Genomic DNA, 13,296 nt, shown 5'->3' on the forward strand with positions numbered 1-13,296 from the left:
CTCCTCCATGAAGGAATGATTTGTTCAAATATACTTTATAAGGACCTCCCAGAGCTACAAATGAATAAAAAAGAATATATTTTTTTCTGGTCACTACAATTAAAAAATTGAACATCTTTGTGTTTTTATATCCACAAATAAATTACAGAAATAGATTTTGTGGGTTAAAGAATTGTTAGCCAGAGAAAAGTTGAATTTTGAAAGCTAGTGTCCACCAGCTGAATGGTAGGGTATTACAGTTTTTTTATTTTATTTTAATGTTGGTACTTCTGAACTGAAATTATTTGAAGGTTAATTTGGTTACTTTTCTCTCTCAGTAAAAACATTGCCTTTGTTGAAGCCCTTCACTTATTGCAATCCAACATAACAACCACATTTACAATTGAATTGGTAATTGACTATTTAGATCACTGTTCCCTATGCAATACTAAACTCGCAAGTTATGATTCAGACATTAATAAGAAGCCATACTATTTTTAAAATGCATCATAAATTTTATGTTTACCCAATGAATTGATAAATCCAGAGGGAAATTTCAGATGGGTGCTATCATCTGTAAAATTAAAGATAGGCTATGAAGAAAGCGTACCCTCCTTTTGGTTATTTGCAAAAGAAAGATCCTTAGATTCCCCTTTTCCATTTTTTATGACAATTTTACTGATTTATTATTTCACTAATGGGTGGATAAACGCTGAAGGAAAGTGGCACTCAGATTAGTCAATTCACATGCCTAACAGAAAATAAAGGGGATGAGGACCTGTCTGTGCTTTTCTGATTATCCACTTACCATTTTCTACTATTTTCATGAAAAAATGAGAGTTGGTTGTATCGGAATCTCCGGTTTTCAGAGATTCTCAGTTAGTGTTGGCTACATTCTATCCTTCTGTTTTAAGAAATAATAGGCAACATTTGTTTCTTATGAACTCATTGGTTGTACCTATTATCAGTGGTTTTTTGGTGCCATTCTCACTGGTATATTATGACACTGCTATAGAGCTAACACTTGGCGTTTCCATGATAGTATTTGTTCAGTGTCACATTAACTATTTACATCTCTTTCCACACACAGATTAAAACAAAAACAACAAAAAACTAATTTGGTGCTTGCCGCATCTATTCAGTAAGTGATGGAAACAAACTGATCTGATCTGTTTACTGACCACATTTAGCATGTCTGTTCAACACTGAGAAATAGTTTTATAAAAGCAAGGCTCTAATGACTGTCTATATTTGCTAAGTGTGACATAAAATTTTGGAACCTTGAATTACCCTCAAGCAATTTAGTTGACTACATAAACTCAAATTCTTATAATGAAATACAGACATGTAGGCATACAGATAAAGTTTGCTTGCTTATCATTAATTCTAGAGAAAATAGGATTTGAAAGCATTAAATCTCTTTTCAACTCTTAAACTCTCTGTGAGAATCTGACAATTATATGGCATCATGACATCTGCAGGTAACGCAGTGCTAATTTTCAAATCATCCCCATCTGCATCTTGACTTTCAGTCTACTTTTGACAAAATAGGAATTTGGTGTTTTCTAGTTGATCATTCTGCTTTCTAACCTGATATCTTGTCACATTTTTATTTATAAATTACAAGGCAGCATTCCAATGAATAGTTACCATTTTCTGTCTTTTGGCCTATAGTAAGAATCTCTCACCTAAGTATCTGGATAAAGAATAAGCACCTAAATTTCTCATAGGAATTAGAAATCTAAAATTCAAAAGAACCCACTGATACAGCTTAAAAATTGAAACATCAATCTTCATTAAAATGTAAAATTTCACTAATTGTTAATTTCTCACATCTCCTATTCTTGCCATCAATATAACGCCTTTTTAATTTCCAAAGTTGAATAAACATTCCCAACTCATTTCAAAACTTTTTTGACTGGTCTGAGGGTTATCAATAATTCTTAGTCCACTAGTCTATTGTGGATAAGAAATATAAAGTTTAATGTGATATAATTAAGTAATAAGCCTTATAATTCCATTTGATATCTTTAATGTTCATGTGTTATTTTGGGATTCTCAGGATTTGTCTGTGGCTTTACTATAGCTTTGTTTACAATAAAAGATTCCTTAAAATGGTTACATGTCATATCAGTGGGTTTTATCTTAATCATACCTATTATTTACTAATAATATGAAAAGAATCTCTTTTTTTCTTAAGAGCCCACATTTTTAAAAATTATTTTTATTTTTAAAAATATTCCTAAGTAAAAAATAGTTAATATTGTTTTAAAAAATAAGATAAACACTTAAGCACTTGTAACCCAGATCTTGAAAGAGATTACCCTGATAAGATCTAGTTTCCCAGAAGCAACCACTTTCATGAAGCTTATGTTAATGATCCCTTTGCTCTTTATTTAGTTTTATCGGATATAAATATTTTTCAAAATTAATATCTAATTTTAGTTGTTTTTACATTGATATAAATGGAATCATACTGAATATATTCTTCAGTGTCATGATCTTTTTCTTCAGCACATGTGTTTGAGAATTATAAGTACTGCTGTGTGTAACAGTTTAATTTACCATGGGTTACCTAAAAACAGATTATAAAGTGAATTGCATAAATAATTTTCACCTAAGGGTGCTCTAAAGCAATGCTGTCCAATAGAACTATATGGAATGATGGAAATGTTCTATATCGACAGTGCCAAATATAGTAGTCATTGCCACTATCCACATATGAATGTTGAGTACTTGAATTTATTTAATTTAAATATAAATTATTTATATTTAAATAATATAAGTATAGCTAGTGGGCTTCTACAAGCTTGGGGTTTTTAATATCATTTCCCTCCTAAATGAAGTATTAAAATAACTTTGCAGTAGTTAACAGAATTCCAAGATAGCCCAATAAGTCATGCTCTGGTTTTTCCCTAAGGTAAGGGCAAAACCTTTGATTTGCTTCTAGTCAATAGAATATGGCAAATACCATAAATCTAAAACAAACCTAACCCCTCTAATAGCTTGCTATATGTTAAAGGCTAAGGAGTTTTATAGACGTAATTAAGATCTCTAACCAGTTTGACTATGAAATTAATGAAAAAAGAGATTATACTGGGTAGATCTGACCTAATCAAGTGAGTCCTTGAAAAGGAAGCTTGGGCCTTTTCTGAGGTCAAGGAGATTTTCCTGCTGGCTTTGAAAATCAAGCTTTCATGAGTTCTACAGATATAAGGAAATTAATTCTGCCAACAGCCACATGAGCTTGCATGAGGACCCTGAGCCTCAGATGAAAAATCCTAGTTCTGGCTAACACCTAATTGCAGCCTGTGGGACACCAAGCAGATTATCCTGGATTCCTGACCCATGGAAACTGAGACAATGCATATGCATTGTTTAAAGCTGCTAAAATTGTAATTTCTTACAAAGCAAGAGAAAACAAATATACCTGCTTAGAAGCAGAATTTCTCTTTTTTAAAATCACAGTATTTTTCTTCTCCATGTAACTCAGTCATTTCCTTAGATCTTTTCTATTTGGAACAAGAGACTTTATTATTTCTATCTTTAAGAGAATTCTTAATCCATCAAAAACAGAGTGTACTTCAGATTGCTGCCACACAGTATCCAGTAGTAACTGCTTTCTTTCAAATAAATCATATCCTCTTTCCATGAATGAGGAACTTAAGTATTGAAGATAAATTATTTATGTCAGTTTCAAGGATAAAATATCTAAATCACTTTCCTGAAACATGTTAAAATGACTAAGCTTAAGAAGAGAAAATGTGTAAGGGTTATTCACAGTGTTTCAAGATTCCTTTAGAGACAGAAAAAGTTTTGAGAAGATAACAGAAACAAACAAGAAAAAAGTAGATGACACCTGAAACAGAGATAGAAAAAGCCTATGGAGAGTTTAAATTTTATAAAGAACAACCAGTATATATTATTACAGATCAAACCAACTGCTAAAACAAATAAATTTAATTCAAATATTAGTGACAAGTTTTATTCTCACTCATATAAAGTCTGTAAAAATGGAGGTTTTTTTCCATTTGTGGCTCTTTCTGTCATAGTACAGGTTCTCTGAAGGTAGAGCCTAAAAGAGAAAGTCTTTTGTTATCATGACAGAATGCAAAATCTAGCAAACCTCTTACCGATACTGGCCTCCTAGAGAAACTATATCATCAATCTTCCTTAAAAGAAAAAACGCCTATTTTTACCTGGCTAAATTATGTTAAGTTCTTCCTATGAAGTAGGACTGCAGAAAAGCAGAGCTGTGTGTTTAAGTCCAGACCCCTAGATCATACTTCCAGTTATCCCGATTTAGTAGGTCCACAACAGGGGCTCTAAAATCAAATATATTTCTAATAAGTGGCCCAGATGATTATGATGTAGATGATCCATGGACCAGACTTAGAAAAACACTGGTCACTGGCAGTTTTGAAAAAGTCTCAACTATCACCCCTCAGTATGTTTCTTGTAGATTCTCTGTATAAGTTGCTATTCACATTGTTCCAAGGCACTGTTGTATGGATTTGAAAAGCCAGTTATACAATAATAAATCATGGCAATCGGAATATAGACTCTGCCTCAGCTATTCCAGAAAGGCAAAGGTAGAACAACTTTATCTGCAATGGAATTTAACTCAGATTTATCCATGGCATAGCCAGAATACTAAGAGTGATTCATTTAGTGTATGATCAAGTTCAAGTTTATTAGAGAATCTAGGTACCAGCCTCATACATCCTAACTTCTCCAAATCTCTCCTGTTATCGCCAAAGTTTAAGTGACTTACTATATGTCAGTAAAATTCATTAGGTGAATAAGGCATTTTTGACAGTGGCATTTAAAATCAATAGTGGGAACACTTTGAAGGGGCTTAATCAAAAGTGATGAACTTGCAAATGGTCTAAGTAAGAGATGGACTGAACTTTGCCAAAGGTAGGGGAAAAAGTGAGGAAGTATTGGCACCACCTTAAAAAGGATGTCCCATTTATACAAGGTATTAAGATATAAAAGGAGATTTGTTAAGTCATCAATTAAAAATACTAATGCCTCTATTTAGCAATGGCTTTCAAATTCTTTAATTGGAGGGGTCATAAACTCTATTGATTAACAACGTAATTATCTTCTTCATGCCTTGCAAACAAAATCCAACTCTATTTTCTGCTATTTAACGAGTAATTTTTAACTTTAGGGGAAGGAAGGTAGAATGAAGTAGATTTTCTAGAGAACATAAGAATTTCAAGATCTGACTTTATGATCTTATATGAGCTTGGATGGACCACTTTAAAATATGTCAGCCTCATTTTTCTCATCTGTTGACTGCATAAATTGAAAAAAGTTGTCTGTAGCCTTTTCAGTACTGCAATGTGATTAAAGAACAGAGATACAGCAATGTGGTGGGTCTATGAGCTCTTGGCAGAAGTTGAGAAGAAGGGAGATAAAAACATGCATTTATACTAATGCATTGATTTTAACTTCTGTATTTTTTCCTCTCTTGTCTGGCCTGTAGATAGTCATCTTGGTATCACTCCAGATGGGAGACTGTGGAATTCAGCCCAACTGCCTTTGTCTGAGCTGACAGAGAACAGGGGTTGTAGGTCGAATTGCTCACATAAAGTTAATGTGTCTTAATATTTCTTCTCTTTCATTTTCTTCCTCTTCTATGTGGAAACTTCTATGAGATTCTTTCACATCCTGATCTCTTTACTTCCTGTCTACACTTTCACTCCTTGATCATTATTAGCAGTGTAGTATCATTTTGATGGTTTTCTATTTGGGCAAGCAGAGTAGGGAGTCTGTGAAGAGTTAAGAGCTATACTCTCTGGGTCTTCCTATTATATTCATGTCTAATTGTCCATACTGCCCCAAATTGGGCGGAATTACACCAACACTAATTGTGAGAAGCAGATGAAGGGACTAGGGTGATATGAACAGTAAGACTCAATTAGTAACTAGTAGGAACTTTTGAGACAACAGGGTTCTTATGATACAACAATGTCAATTAAGAAAGCTCTAAAACTGGAGGGAAAACATAAGGAAATTAATTTAGAACTAGTCTCTGATCGTGCCTCTAACTCTCAGACTGCAAATAAGTGCTAAGCAGTTGTGACAGTCTCAAGAACTCAAAGTATGTAGAGATCTCACATAAACATCAATACTTTATTCTCTGGAAACTTTCCTTACCATTCAAGATATAACTCAACAAAAATCAGCTCAGTATTATTAGTGGGAGGTAATGATTGTCTTGTGTCTGTAAACTGTATAACCAGGTCTTGGAGTTGAAGATATAAAGAAAAAAAAAAAAGGGTAAGAATTTTTAAGTGTGGTCTACATGTTTGTTTTCAGTTAAGAAGAGGGATGGGAATTAAGGTAACCCTCAGTTTCTTTACTTCTGAAATGAGCATTTTAACATTTGTCTTTGATATTTGGAAATGAGTGAAGACTACCCAAATGAGAACAAACAGAAGCTATTTATTCAGATCTTGTATAACAAGGAAGGCAGCCAGCATCACTTTTATTTGGCAGAGACTCAAAGCAGGCAGGGAAATGGGAAAGCTTTCTAGCAAAAATCAGGGAAGGCATCAGGTCTGATATGATTGGAGCTTGTTGGCATGGGACAACTGGGAGTCAGCTAACCAGAAGGGCATCTTGCATGATTGGTTTGGGGAGCATATTTGGCTTTTTCTGGTCGATCCTCCATTGGAAGTGAGGGCAAAATATGAGGAAACTGGTGGTCACAGACCAAGTCCTGACCGTTCTGGGCTGACTGTTGCAGAGGCTATTGTTTGGTGTCCTGGACTGGTTGCTGCAGAGATTATGGGTCAGGTTTCTGTCATATGTGGTCTGACCATTGTTCATTTGTATGTTCATTCTTCAAGGCTAACGGTTTTGTTGTGATGACTGAACATGAATGAGCTGTGTTGCTGCTTTTGGTGGTTGTGGAAGTATTATGAGACCATAAAAGGGAGGGCAGCAGTATCTGGGAGAGAGAAGCAAGAAGGTGGCTCCATTCATAGAGAGAATGTTTCATCTGGTTGCCCTGGGCTAGGAGAAAGGTACCTGGAGAAATTCTGTCTGGTCCTGTATAGGTATAGAGCAATATAAATGTCCTTCCTTCTCCTAGTTGATAAACCATCCACATCACTGTTCACAAGGATCTCATATCCCCTGAGCATCTGAAACTTTATGATCTGCTTCCAAAACTATTACCAGAGTTTCCATTTTTCTAACCTGTGCACTGCTAGTGCTAACATTTTCTTATTTCAGATACATGAGGAGATATACAGCTAACTCAGAGGAATTTGCAAACATATAAGAGCTAGTTAACAGTTTAATATTAATTTATCTTGCCAGCCTTTTTTTTTTTATTCGAAGCTTCTTTCTTTTTAAGTGTTCAGGATCACCTCTATTTTATTTTCTTCTGTGTGTCTTTATATTCACACTGTCCTGATTTTCCAAATTTTTAGCATCTATAAACCTTGTTTCCAAAACCTTTAATTGCCACTTACTTTCCTTGAACCAAAACAGTCTCGCTATATACACTGTAACGGTCCCCTATTTATACACACAAATTCTGTAAGTTATTTTCGGCAATACCACAGCTTCATTATTTTACCTGAGAAATTGTTTTCCTTGGTTCCCCTAGGCCTCAGCTCTAAGAGCCCTTTACCTAATCTCTATTCCTGCCTCGCACTCTCATGCTCTCAATGTCTGCTGTGTTTGGTACATTTCTCCATCTTTCCTTCCATTTTTCTTCCTTCTTCCTCTGGACCAAAAGTAAATATTTGTTCCAGCACTTCAACCATTCTCATCAAACACACAAATCTCTTTCTCCTTTCCTACTTTTATTGCACTCCCATAGCAAATCCAGAACTGTTTCCTTGGCTTCTAACTCCAGTGCTGGATAAAATTCATGATAATCCAGAGCGGTGTCATTATATGATCAGGGACCCAGTCTCAGCAGAGCTCCCAGGCTACCTGGCAGTGCCACTGTGGGTTCAACTTAAAGCTCTGTTTCGTTCCTTGTGGGGGTTATTTCAGACCTTTACTATTTACTCTTCCTCTTCTCTCAGGATGGAAATTCCTAGCATTCTAGGAAATTTCCTTTGTCAGATTCCCCTCCAGCCCCACCCCCAAGGTTTTGCCCTTGGCCATCAATTCTCTTTTCTTTCTTCCAGTAATCTTATTTACTCCCTAATCTCAGCTGCCACTTCTGGAGTTCTATCTACATTAATTATCCAGGATGCTTTTAAAATTCCAGACCAATCTACTAATTTCCTTCTAGATAGTGCCACTTGGTTTCTGTCTTTTTTCTCACCAACTAGGCAATGAGTTTTATCAATTTAACTTATTAACTCTTTCTTAAGTTTAATTTCATTAAACTTACTGCAACTGCCAGGTCATTTAAAAAGCAATTGTAATTAAATACTCTCATGTTTAAAATCTTTTAATTTGCTTTTGATTTAAAAGCAAATTTCTTAACATGACATACTAGGTATTTCAGGATTTAACAGCATCTATCTTTATAACCCTTTGTTTCCCAGAGTATGTTCAGAGTCACGTTTATTCTGTGGATACTTTTGCAAGATGGGGTGTGGAAAAAGGACAGTGGAGGTCAGGCCTCACTCAAGAGCTACTTGGGATGTAGAACCTAGCAATCCGTGTTTAAGCAAGTCTTCCCAGCAATACCAATAACATACTAAAGTTTCAGAACTATCTTAGAGAACTACAATGCACATTAACACATTACTCAAAGAAGTCTGCAATAACATTTAATTTTCTTAAGCCAACATCTTCTTAATTGGTTTAAGCATGAATCATGTGTTTTGTGTTAAACTCACTAACATCCAGTGAAACTATTGTTAGAAAAACATATGTTATCAAGAGCTTGTAGCCTCATATTATTAGTAATTATCTAAGTAGGTTTCTGTTGTATGTATTTGCATTTAGCATCACATCTTTACATTTCTCTACCAAATATCTCCTTACAAGCCTTGTCTGGCCAAACCTTTATAAAAGAGTTTTAAAATTGCATACTCATTGAACAAATACGTGGAATACTACAGAAATATTGTATAGGAAACTTAGAAGTGTTACATAAGTCTTACTACCATGAAGATATCTATTTCAACAATTTTGTTTTTTGCACTTAATAGTTCTCTATGTTGATCTCTTCTTGATAGGAATATCTTTACATTTTCTTAATTGAAATTATGAAACTATAGTGTACATCTTATCAGCTTATCTGTGGAAGCATTTTTTGTAGTGAAATATCCTTTGTAAACATGAGAATTGGCTGCTTTTTTTCCAGCTGATCCTATATCCTGGCAACTTTCCATGTTAAAAAAAAATCTCATTATATTGACAGACTTTCAAGTTTCTTTCCTCAATAGTCTATTAACAAAGTAAATTTTGGTCACAATAATAATGATGAACATAATTAAAATTGATCTGTCAGTTATATAAACTTACTATATTTTTTGTATTTGTTTATAATTATATATAATACTTATACCCTATATAAATATACTATAAAATATATTTTTATTATGACAAATACGAGTTTTAGTAAATAGTAATGCGCTTATTAGCTTTTAAAATTTCTACTACCATTATTTTAATTTTTCTAAGTCTAAGGTCATATGCACTAGTAGTCTTCCACGATATTAGTAAAGTCTTACTTAGAAAAATTTAGTTATTACTAAATTTGGTAGGTATTCTAACACACATGATTATACCCCATTATTTTAAACATGCAGTCTATTAAAATGCACTAGTAAAATAGGGAAGTCCTAATTTATGATATTGTTGTGATGATTCAGCATTCCATTTGGTTTATTCTGATGCTGCATACAGAATTTGATGCAAAAAAAATGGTACCATCTATAATCCTCTAATGTCATAAAAGTAATAAAAGTATAATTTGCGACAGCTAAGGGACTTTAGAATTAATGCATATTCAACTATGTACTTTAGTCTCTCCTTTCCATATCACTCTTTGCAGAATGATGATAAGTGACTGTGATGTTAAACACATCATCTATAATCATTTCCTTTCATTTAATCACACTATTTGAAATAAGTTAGACATACAGTTTGGCTGTGTGCACATCACGATGATTAATGATATTTTAATATATTCTGCTGTGGCCACTGGAACTCATTTTATTTACAACCTTCACAACTCACTGGGTTCTCTGACTTCTAAATGCACCATAGAGAGGGAAATCAATTGAGCTTAATGTAATGAGTAAATAATTACATTATTGTGACAATAATAACATCCTGTTCATAAAAGAAAGATAAATTTTAATAGAAAATATAACTTAAAAGTAGGCAAAGCTGGATATTTGTGAGCCTGTCATGCTGCCTTTTTCTCCTTAAAGATCTCAGTTTGAGGTACCTCAGGAATTGAAAAGGGAAGCCCACCGAGGACTTTCAAGTGGTTCTCAGGGACGAGACATACAAGGTTCTCAAGAGCCTTTGAAGACTGCTTGTAGTTCATTCTGGCAGTTGGAAGTAATTTGTGCCAGCCACTAATTTTTTAACTATTTTATTTTGCTCTCCAACTTTTAATATCTATTACATTTTGAGCGTGGACATAAATCAACAGTGCTTGGTAGCCCCCTAAAGAATTGCATGTCTCAAAAGGTACATTATAGCCTGTCTGTGGAGATCTCTAATAGTAAGTGGATTCAATATAGAACTATATTTTAACTTAAGGAGAATAATAACTGGGTGATGACTTGTCCAAATCTAGTTACATGTCTTGGACAGCATTAGAAAATATGCATGTAACTACCCATTCAGCAGAAAGTGGCTGATTTTCAGATCAGACATGGTAGTTGGATATGGCAATTGATTGTGCTAATAAAATCTAATCTATCTTGTATATCAAAGAGTCAATGAATTTTCTAAGCCACAAATTGAAGTTTTCAAATATCCCAGACTTATAAGCTTATGAATAATTTAGTAAAAATAGTCAGGGAAGCCATAATCTTCCCATTTATTTGTTTACTTGAGTGAAAATTACCTCTGCTTTTTTTTTTTTTTGCCTAATTAAAAAGAAAATGTGAAAGGAGTGCTCTAAGAATACCTACCAAACAAAATAACCAGAATAATTTATCAGCATGTTTAAAAGAATAATATATGTTGAATATGAAGTTTATATGTGAAACATTTAAGATTGTTATTATACTCTATTAATCTCAGTGTAAAATTAGATCATCCTGGCAATACTCTCTGGAGGTAAGACTTGGAGAATTCATTCAGCGTAGTAAATTGAGAAGGATTCAAATATGATTTAAATATGCACGTCTACATGTGTAAAAGAAAGATAGACTTATAGATTTTTAGTTAGCTAGATACATTTGTAGGTGGAATGAGAATGTTCCAGGCCATTCATGTAACATGCATATATTGTAGAATTTAAGTTCTGACTTTGTAACCAGGCAGCCTTGAGTTCTGCCTAGTTGCTACCCATGTGACTTTGCACAAAATATTTAGGATAAAATTCTCACAGACACACACACACACACACAGCCCTTTGTACATACATAATTCAATCTCTCTCTTTTAAAGAAGCCACATTAAAGGGATAATTTCTACAGTAATAATTCCTAAGATTATGAGGAAGAGAAACATTTACTCCAGAACCAAAATATTTAGAAATACAAGCCTTGTCTTTGTGACTTTATCCTATGAGATCCCGTTGAATGAAGAAAGGAAACCTGAATGTAAAACCTTTGGCTCACATAATATAAGAGGTTTTTTTTTTGTTTTTTGTTTTTTTCCATAATACTTTTCTCTGATCCACCTGTTTAAGTGACTTCTGACTAAGGTCATACCATTTAACTTTTTCTTTTACATGTTACATGACCTGGTGAGCAGAATAAGAAACAGGACATTCCTCGGGAAGAGCAGGGACCAACCACCAAGAATTTGGATTTTTGGCCCCAGCTTATTACACTGATGGTTACAATTATTGATGAGGATAAAACAGCCTACACACCTGTCCTGAATCAGTAAGTACACTGTTTTATAAATGAATGGATTTTATTCAACCTAAGAAAACCAAATATTCCAATTATGGCTTACATTCTCATGACAATGACATATTTTTCTGCTTTTATCAGTAAATATCAATTCAGTGATATTATGAATTTTTAATTCAAACCTCAAAGAGTGTGATTCTTTGGATAAGGAGACAAATATTTCCCAAGATTTATTTTCATTTGATATAGAAAAGTTGTCTCTTTCCTCTGTCTCCTTTCATAACTATTCCATTGTCTGAAAATAAAAAAAAAATGCACCCCCCTCAAATTAAAAAGAATGTTAAACAGCTGGTATTAAACATATTCTATTGTGACTTTCTAATAATAAAGATTTGTCCATAAATAAACTGATTCAAAAATAGTTATGTATCCCAGATTTAACAAATTTAATGCAACATTTATTAGAACAATTCCATTTTCTCAAATAACCTAAGCCTATGTATCCATGCATAGAATTTACAAATTATAAGCAGGTAGACAAGACAGATGAATTAAAATTTGTGGCCGTTCCAGAAAAAAGATTAAAAGAGTCCAAAATCATCAGCTTTCAAAATGTCACTTAGCTAAGAGACTTTGGGAAAATTATTTAATTTCTCTGGGTCTCAGTTTACTCATGTGTAAAATGAAGACATATTACTAGATAATATCTAAGATCCAATCCAACTTTCATGTTGCACATTTAGGATTTAATGCCCACTGTTGCAAGCTATACAAGCAAAATAACAGCTGACTCTGCCAACCACACACGTGCAGTCTGGTTAATGGAGAGGATGTCCTGGTATATTGATTATACTAGAACTGCTGTGGGCAGCAGGGATAGCAGAAATTGACAAGCCATGATGTAGGACATGAACTGGATTCAGATTTACTATGGATAACTAGTTTTATTATTTCTCATTCTCTTTGACCCTACTGGTTGAGATGGTTAGGGGCTTTTTGCTTATGTCGAAGCCAATTGAAATTCCAATTACAGAAGAAATTAAGTATCCCAACTTTCATCCTCTCCCACTTTTTAACCACCCATTTTCACCTGCCCCAAATTCTTCCTCATTGGAGAGAAAATGGTCCTCTCTTTGATATGCAACCATGATAACATCATTAGGTTGTTATCATGTCTTTTCACTTTCTTCTCTCCTTTCCCCTATATCCACCGTTTATGCCTGGTGGCCAGAGTATCTTCTGATGACCATCTGTAGAGACTTTGCTTTTATTTTCTTCTGATGGCCCAGGACTTGCTCTTCATTTTTAATGTATGACATGTCTGCAGCTCATCCTGGGC

General features: G+C 34.0%; 1 protein-coding gene across 5 annotated transcripts in view; it reads left to right on the forward strand.

Moving 5' to 3' along the window:
- The window catches only part of UNC13C (unc-13 homolog C), a 620,140-nt gene that overhangs the window by 430,477 nt on the left and 176,367 nt on the right, over positions 1–13,296 (forward strand). For all 5 annotated transcript variants that reach the window (XM_016153676.2, XM_016153674.2, XM_016153678.2 and 2 more), the window contains one exon: positions 11,854–11,987. In XM_016153676.2, coding sequence (XP_016009162.2) covers positions 11,854–11,987 — 134 coding nt within the window. The remainder of the gene's footprint in view (positions 1–11,853; positions 11,988–13,296) is intronic.

The sequence above is a fragment of the Rousettus aegyptiacus genome, unplaced genomic scaffold, assembly GCF_014176215.1.
Source record: "Rousettus aegyptiacus isolate mRouAeg1 unplaced genomic scaffold, mRouAeg1.p scaffold_m13_p_3, whole genome shotgun sequence".
NCBI lineage: Eukaryota > Metazoa > Chordata > Mammalia > Chiroptera > Pteropodidae > Rousettus > Rousettus aegyptiacus.